This window comes from Haliotis asinina, chromosome 15 (genome assembly GCF_037392515.1).
Source record: "Haliotis asinina isolate JCU_RB_2024 chromosome 15, JCU_Hal_asi_v2, whole genome shotgun sequence".
Classification (NCBI taxonomy): domain Eukaryota; kingdom Metazoa; phylum Mollusca; class Gastropoda; order Lepetellida; family Haliotidae; genus Haliotis; species Haliotis asinina.
In genome coordinates, this window is record NC_090294.1 from 1,356,708 (window position 1) to 1,366,395 (window position 9,688).

General features: G+C 37.2%; 1 protein-coding gene across 1 annotated transcript; it reads left to right on the top strand.

Annotated features, from left to right (window-relative positions):
• The first annotated feature begins 6,097 nt into the window (after positions 1-6,097).
• LOC137266166 (uncharacterized) lies at positions 6,098-8,626 on the top strand. The gene is made up of 4 exons (XM_067801654.1): positions 6,098-6,347; positions 6,593-6,878; positions 7,465-7,651; positions 7,985-8,626. Exons 1-4 carry the CDS (start codon positions 6,236-6,238, stop codon positions 8,624-8,626), a joined length of 1,227 nt encoding a protein of 408 aa, XP_067657755.1. The 5' UTR covers positions 6,098-6,235.
• The last annotated feature ends 1,062 nt before the right edge of the window (positions 8,627-9,688 follow it).

Here is a 9,688-nt window from a genome sequence, read left to right on the forward strand (position 1 = left end):
TGCCTTATTGTCACAGTATCGTCGTTTTGGTATGCTCTTCAGCTGTATTCCTTAGAAAACACTTATCTGATTATGTAGCTTATATGTATTCTGGCCTTTCTTTTAAGTCTGGGGAACACTTCTAGAATGTATTTCCCCCACCTCACATCTTACATTCAACCTACTGTCACATTCCGCCGGGTAAGCTCGACTTCGCGGTGTATTCTCTTTGTTTCGCTCGGGTCATAGTTACATTTCGAGGGTAATTCTCACAGACACACACTCAAGGCAACTGCCTCCTTCTCTATGTCGTTATGATATTGTTACAAACACCCCAACTAGCGATGACAAGTTTCCTGTACTCATGACCATGTCTCTTCAGGTACATACATCTTTATGTCTCTTACCTTGTACATCTCTACTACTGTTGGGACCATGCACCGTAGACACCACCCCCGGGCTTGTCACATATCTGAGGAGACAATCCAACAAGCATTGGACAATCCCTGTAACCTTGGATATGCCCCAAGACGTGTGTTTTCTCCAAGAGAGGCGCGTCATCAGCAGCTTGCAAGCCATGCTGTCCAAATTTAAACAGGTTGGTTTTTCCTGAAATGTTTCAACTTCCCATTTTCCCATTTCTGTGCATACACTTAGAGCTTCCTATTCGTGAAGTACTCAGGTTGAATGACAGAACCTATATCAACTCAGTAGAACCTCGCGTATGCGTTTCCTAGATATCCAGGAACATTTTCTACCGAATGATATCTTACCTGAAAACATATATATATAATACGAATAGTCTCCTTTGTCCCCAAATACGGTTGCCACTGGATATACGATATTTTAAGCTAATTTACGACTTTTCATCCTTTTAAAATGATTTCTGCTCATTCCGTATCCGGGTAATCCAGAGCAGCCAATACCTTATTGAACTTAAGTGGTATTGTTCACTGGCCGTGATCAAGACTATCAGTAATAACCTATTAAACTTTTAGTGGTATTGTTTACTGGCCGTGATCAAGACTATCAGTAATAACCTATTGAACTTTAAGTGGTATTGTTCACTGGCCGTGATCAAGACAATCAGTTGTGGGTGAGCTCGTGGTACTCGGACTCTATGTGACTCCAGGAAAACAATATAACAAATGTTGCAATAAATTAATCTGCCATATATTTAAAGATCTTTTAAAGCGATATATTACATTCATTATCGTACCTCCGATCGGTTCCAAATGTGCGAATTACTCCGAGCTGGAAGCGATCGTTACCTATATTATCATCTCTTTGTGATAAGCCTGGAGCTCCGATCAATGATGATAGCCTGATTTATCGAGCTTTCACCTCTGTTTATAATTCTATTCACATATTGCACTCAGTGCACTCATAGTTGAGAAATGACTGACGGGCATGGAGTACGAAATCATACCACATGACAATTAAAGGTGGAAAGTTGGGTGGAATTTTGTTAATTTGAATAATTATGTATTTTAGAAAAAATTGTGCAGCAAGATGCACAATGATTTTGAGAATATTTTGTTCTCTCACAATAGAAGTCGATTATTGCGGAGGCGTTTTCTAATCCAAGTCCAAGATGAAAATATTGAGCTTGGCTCATTTGTTCATGTTTTGTTTTAGGACTACCGACTAACCAGATACGATGTGCAACTCCTGGCGTCCATCGAGGTGGGTCTTCCAACACGGCTGCACAGTAAAAGCAATGTAAGTCTGCGCTAGTTTGACACTACAAGAACATTTTAATGTTGTACTGTGAGAAATTATTTTTTTTGTTGTATTTGATGTGTTTTCTCCCAGGCAATATTAAGTTTGTTCTAAAATCATTTGTTTGTTCATTTTTAAGAATTCAGAACTCATATTTTTTCACCCAAGTGTCTAAAGAACCCAAATTGGTCAATCGTCCTTTGTGTATGTTGTGAAGTGGGATAATGATCTTTTTTCGCCATCATAATTCGGATAAACACTGTCAAGTGACCTAAAGTGCGCTCCCTGGTAGGGTACGTTTATTGCATATCGACCTGATGAGCGGATTAAAGAGTCACTGGCTTTAACATAGCCCTATAATTGTACATCAGATTTCGCGTCAGAAATGGCCGGATGATCAAGTGGCTCAGTTATTTGATTTATAACTGATAGTTCATGAATATAAAGATACAAGATTGGAGGCGGAACTCCGGTAATGTAAGTGCACACAGCCCAGCCAACACAGTCCACCAACACAACACAAACACACCATGCAGATACACCAACACAACTACACCATACAGCCACACCAACACAATGACGCCATACATATAAATCAACTCAACCACACCTACACAACACAAGCACAATATACAGATACATCAACACAACCACACCAACACAATCCACCAACACTACACCATACAACTATACCAACACAACCACGTCAACTCAGAAACACCTGTCCAACACATACGACTTATCACATGAACACAAATAATACCCAACCGCCCTCAGTTTAGTGTGGCGTTAAATGACTCAACTTCAATAGAGACAACCTTTGTATTGATTAGTTACCATCATTAATCGCATGGTGTGTGACGTTGGTGAAGGATTAGTGATGAAGATATTTGTCATCATTGACGCTGCATATCGAGGGGCTGGGTCGTTTTACCGGAGTTGTAATTATTGGTTTCTATTATTCCCTAATTTAATCTTTACATATCCTTTTACACTCATTACACAGTCATATGATGCCGAAAGAATGTTAACATTGTTAACATCTGTGACATTGTTAACATAGCGGAAATAATGCAATAAATAATGTGAAAGTATTTCTTTTAGAACCAATTATCCTATGAAAACAAGAAATCAAGGGGTGAACTGAAAAGGCTCTATTTCTTACATAACACATGCTGTCAGTTATTGCAATTCGTACACTACCAGACGGGGTAAAGATGCGTCCACCGGAGAGAGTACGTTCATAACATAAGAGTGATATTGTTTGATAAAATATAATATCAAGTATGTATTAACACCTAACTGTTGGGCAACAGAAAGTCTAAACTAATATATCACGGTGGTTAGAATGAAACCCACAAGTTAATTAAACAGTATTTGATGATGGTGTGTGTGCTCTAGTAACATTGTTTTGATTGTTTGACCACAGGATCAGACTATTGTTTTCAGCCTCGTAATGTTGTCATAAAGATTGTCATGTCTTAGTCAAATGCAGTGGACAGATCTGATGTCGCCATGACTTGGTCACGTCAACAACGCATATGTACCATCGTCAGCAACTACCTGAAGCCGATGTTGTGCGTTGGTCCCGATGCAGAGGAGGAGGACGTTTACGTCGACTGCAGTGATTGGACGAGTTTGATCCCTGATAACATTGGACTCTATCCCAGATAACACGACGTCATCAGTCTGTCAGTGGCTACAGTCGGCAAGTCGACAGTGGCTTGTAGCTGGCGGCCCGCACGCTAGCTTGTATGCTGTAACAATGTTGCTATAAAGGTATGCAACGATGTTACATATATTTTCGTAACGAAACATGTTGTTTACAGTAAAACCCACTTGTGGATATGCGATAATATAATTAGCGATCCTAACACATTCATTTACAAGAAATTTAAGAGATAAACAATTCGATTGCCGAAAAAATTAAAGGTGATGAATCGTGAACAGGTCTGCCTCATGACCTTTGTTTTGAAAGAACTGGATCGACCAATCCGTGCCAGTGATATTCGCATACTTGTAATTTTTAAAAGCTTACGTGTTAATTTGGTGTAGCAAAAATATTTTTTTATTAATTTAATTAATAGTTTAAAGATCCAATTAAGTCGAATTCTGCACATTTGTGAGGAATCATCTCCACTTCAGTCACAAAATTATATTTAATTTTCCGTTGTTTATTTATCGAAAGGCAACAGTTTAACAAACATATGCACAGTACCGTGAACTAATTAACATGACTGCCTTTGTGATTGTCCATTGTGGAACAATACATAAGTTTTATAAACTGAAATTGTGTGCGCAGTGCATATATAACTTCAAAAGTTCCTGTCAAATTTTAGAAACATCCATCCCAAACTCAATTCATGAAAAGTATGCATACAACACTGACATAACATGTAAGTTAACGGGCATGACGTCAAGTGTCCGGATATAACTGGTACGTCTCCGTCGCATTCATTGTCCCAACGTTGGAATTATATATATCGGCAATCTCGTCGTCTGATTTATTTATTTAAAACAGCGTCGTTGTTGTTGTTGCTGCTGTTTTGTTGTAGTTGTTTTTCTTCTGTGATGTTTTCCTCCCGTATGTGGGAGGAAGTGTTCTAGCAGTGTTTTCAATTCGTTGAACTCATTTCGAAAATGTCACCCAGACAAAAATTCCATTTTAATTGAGAACATTAAAAAATTAATTAAGTGATAGCACATTCCTTTTAGCTGTTAATAAAAGATGGTATAAACCTTCGGACTCCCTAACATGTAATGTAAATATGATTTCCCATTGTTTCAGGTGCAGTACTTTAAAATACTGATTTGAGGTTTAATTGGACAGACAAGGCGGTCGCAGTGTACACAGGAACCTACACTAAATTGGAAATTGATATCTATGATGTTTCTATATAAAATATAAATACATATATCAGAATAAACAGTGTCCATACATTATTTCCGTTTTTGTTCTTTAATGAACGAATGAGTTTGGGTTTTGGTTAAGCAACATTCCAGCAATATCACGACGGGAAACACCAGAACTTGTAACATGTAGGAAATCGAACCCGAGTCTTCGGCGTGACGAGCGAACAGTTTACCACTATGACTAATTACACATACTCACAATTTACCATGGGCTAATTATTATCCAAATTCATGAAATATTGTTATAAATCACGAATATATTTTAGTGAAGGCCAGTTGGAGTTTTGAACATAATTAAAGTAAGAGAGGAAAACTACTGATATCAATGGCTTTAACTTGACGAAACCACTGAAATATATGTGATCTATACTTCAAGTTGTACACAAATAAATTCATGATAAATTTAGATCATGACATTGAATACCTTGTGGACACCTAGAACTGCAGTATGTTACACAATTTATACAGCAAGAAGTTACTTTTATAGATATGTATTAGTAACTCTAAATTAAATACTCATATCGTTAATTAATCATTACACTTTGTTAATCATCTCTTTCATTATCACTGTATTGAAATTAATCATATATGAAACTTTGTAAAATTAAATTACGGACAGACCTATAGACCTACTCAATCAGAAATACATTGTGTCAAGAACAGAAATTAATGCAAATTTTATGTTTAATCCATAACCAAAATGATTCTGTAAATTGGTGGCCACTTTTATATATGTCCTAAGAACCTGTCCTGAAGTGACAGTATCACTGCAAAGACTTCAGTAATTACTCATTGAATGTGATAATCACCTGAAATCTATCCATTTAATTGCAGATACGTGTATACTGACATTTCCTTCAGCGATTGAGTCAGTGAGTTTCCAGCCCCAATAAAAGACTTCCACATAGTTCGCAAAAGAAATGAAAATTATTTTCGTCGTAGATGTGAAAACTGCATGTCACGAAATTCAGTAAATGATGTCCAAAAAATGTATTTGTTTTTAAAGGTTTGCGCCTGGTATAATTATTTTATCAAAAATACAAAATACACATACTCTCCGTTAATGTAGCGGCTTGCCACCAGTGAACCACTGGTTTGCCGTGGGGCTATCAAAGATCAGCTGAACACGCCATAGCATTCGTAACTACTCGCCTCTTTCCGTAACCTGCAAGAAGGCTCGTACCCCTATCGTACGCCATTACTGCCTAGAACCGTGGCAAACCAATCAAATCGCGCGTAGTAATATGTGAAAAAGTCTGAAATAGTTTCTTAGTTATTTTCGATTTTAATGTTTATTTCTGTGATCATATAATTTTTTGGGTAATGATATTTGTTAACGGGCTAAGAAACTTACTTTCAGTGACTACTGTGTTATATTATAAAATATTTAGCGTGTGAACATGTCACTGCATATCGAAGCATGGAAATAGCGACGCCGCCAAACTTTGAAACTTCGCTTAAGTATGCAAAGCACAAGTTAAACATTAATTTTGAGCTGAAGGATCAGCAACTGTTAACACTGAGACATCTTTACGAGGGAAATGACTGTATAGCCGTTTTGCCAACTGGATATGGCAAAAGTGTTATATTTCAACTTTTACCGTGGCTGCTCCAAAAGGATATGTCAAATCCAGGGATGGTCATCGCTGTGTGTCCACTCAATTCCTTGATGCAGGACCAGGTTCTGTCATTGTGTGACCGTGGGATCAAAGCCTGTTTTCTTAATTCACAAGGTAGTCATTTTTTTCTCTTATTGAGATCGTAAATGGTAATTCAGACTGTCACCACCATCACATGATGGAGTGTCATAAACGTCATGTTGTCATAATGTTAATAAGGGTGTTCCCACCCATACCGTATGAGTGTGTGTATGTAGTTAGTGTTTGCTCACTACTTCTATATATACAAACAATATTATTAAGTAACTAAGCCCTTTCATTTGTCAGTACTGAATTGACGATGGTGTGTGTATTCACAGGTACTGCTGGAAAGACTTACAAGATGATCTCACGCCAGACTGATGTGGAGAAGCAAGAAGAAGAGGAGGAGAATGATGAAGATGAAGACGAAGTAACTGAAAATGACATTCATGCGCCAACTTATGTCAACATGAAAGAACGGCGGCAGGGAGAAGTCAACATCATCTATGCCCATCCGGAGACTCTTCTCAACAACAAGACAGTTGGAAGTCTGCTCAGATCTCCACTTTTCCAAGAAAAAGTCTGCGCCGTTGTTATTGATGAAGTGCACGTGATATCTGAATGGTGAGCATGAGCAGGAGAACTTAAGGCATTTTTCAATGAGGAAGAACTTTTTCTTCAGCCTGGTTGAAATACAAACCATCAATACTGAGTTAGCAAGTAAAAAGTATTTGCCTAATGATTCTAAAGAACATACGAGGTGGGTGGGGTAGCCAAGTGGTTAAAGCATTTGCTCATCATTGTTGCTGTACATAGCATTATATTACACTCACTCTCTTACTCAATTTGCTATATGTGTCATTCCAAAAGGAATCATTTAGACATCATTTGTATGCTTTTTTGGGTGTCAATAAGAACACTTCTGAATATTATTGAATTGGTAAGAGAGATATACAGTATATCACATCCTTCAAACATAACCAAGATAATATTTATCCCTGACTGCTAATAAGCAGAAAGAATAAGTTTGAAGTAAAAACACTGTTACAATATATGAGCAACATTTCAATCTCTTAATGAGTTCCATGAAATTAATAAATTAATTAATAAATTGTGTATCCAAGAACAATGGTTCTTCAGACAAACACGTGATACCACTATGCATTGTATACCATGGAAATGCCTTATAAATCCTGTTTCATTTCTACAGGGGTCCAACATTTAGAAAAGCATTCAAGAAATTATCAGAGGTTATCTGCATTTTTGCTGATGCCGCTCATCTGGCACTGACTGCAACTGCTACCCCTCAAGCCGTTAAAGAACTTGCTGCAGACCTTCAGTTTGTTGACTTTAAGACGATCAGAATAAACCCTGATCGTGTCAACATCTTTCTAGAGGTATCATTTGTTTTGTTTTTTTCAAAATCATTTTCATTACACTAGATATCCTTATGGTAATGCCCAGATGTCAGACCAAACATAGAAACAATGTATCTAGTACATGCATTACTTTTGTAGGTCATTTCAGTAAAAGCATGTACATAATGTATGTTCTGGAGGAAATAGCAAACCATATGAGTTGATGCTAACTCCAGATGTATTGACAGGATATGACACAAGTAACCTGAATAATAGCAATGATGTATTATTACATGAGAGATCAATTAAAAAATTCAGTCTATTACAAATGAAAATTTGAGCAGTTGCTATATCTAAACCCACTTTTTTCAGATTCAAACTCGTCTGCCAAATATCAGGAAACACGAAAAATTAGACAACCTAATTCAACCACTTGCTGAAGACCTTAGTAATCGTCTGGCTGAATTCCCTCTGACAGTTGTTTACATCAACAATGATGAGGCACTGGGATACTGCTATCAGTATGTAGCAAGACATCTAAAGGAAAAGGCATACATTCCTACAGAATCACACATTCCAGAAAACCGAATTTTTGCCCAGTACCACAAGGCATACACAGATGAAATGAAAACCCATATTGTGTGTGACCTGAGGAAAGAAAACCCCAAAATTAGGTTGGTCCTTGCCACTGTTGCCTTAGGCATGGGTCTGAATGCACCTAGCATACGACGTGTAATCCATTTTCAACCCCCTACAACCCTTGAGAAATATCTCCAGGAAATAGGTCGAGCAGGACGAGATGGCAAAAAGTCTAGTGCCCTACTGTATTACAACAAGAATGACATTGCAAAGAATCGTGAGGATATGACAGAGGCAATGATCAAGTACTGTACAAACAGGACCACTTGCTTAAGGCTGCAGCTTGTTTCATATTTTGGTTTTGATTCAGTCATCTTTTCTGATAACCCAGCTGATTGTTGCATTAACTGCAGGACAGCTCAGAAAGGAATGTGAAATATGTGATCATAAAAATTGTTTGAGTCCGTGTGGACAAAGCAAGTATGCTCTCAGAAATGTACGGCTGAGGGTGTGCAGATTTTGTCGACAGGGGCTGCTGACTCTAACAATGATTCAGCTACCTGAGGGTCCCCAGTATTGTACTCAACTAAATCTGGAAGGGTATATTGTGATACTTCATCATCAGGAATCCCATGAAAACAATTATGTGCTGCATGAAGTGACTTGGAATCTTAAATAGGGGACTCAAAGGGCCATAGGACCCGGCATGAAGAACGATCACTGAATTTGCTCAGAGTTTATTACAGTTAGCGTTGTCCCAACTCCTTATTTTCTGGTATAAGATTATCAAACTGGATATACACATAGAACATAGAACAAATCATGTAAGAAATAAGTGAATCAACAATCGTGAGACAAAATATTTATTTCCATCATAATACCCTCTCAAACAATTATCAAAGAAAATTTAAAAACTATAGTTTTGCATGAAAGTAAATGCAAAAAGATTTTTATGTTACATTTGACAATTGCACAATCTCAAATTCTATCAGGTCAGGTTATGTAATTACATTGTGCAACTCACTTTCCTGGTTTTATAAAATAAATGGGGCTGCAATTACTTTCATGCAAATTGCATGTCAACTTGGTAGCATCAATGTTTTTTCACTAAACCTATGTTCATGTCATTTTATATGATCATAATGTATTGTGCAGAATGTCTGAAGTCTAAGAAATAAAAATGTTACTTATTGTTAACTGGACTTAATGTGATCATTTCTCATACACACTTACATTGAAGTGAAAACATTGACATTTGTACTTTTGAAGATACAAATATTGTGACCTTAATCCTTACCAATGTCACATGCAAATACAGTACTGTCCTTTCCTTGTGTAACACCAAGAACAGTACGCACAATTAACATTTAAGGTTTTGACACACAGAAAAAGTCAGGTTTGATTTCAGTGGTACACAGTCAACATGTATCAGAAAGTGGATTTACTGTCACAAAGTACAATTTTGAATCAGTTGCCCACAAAATAGAATGTTCTGAC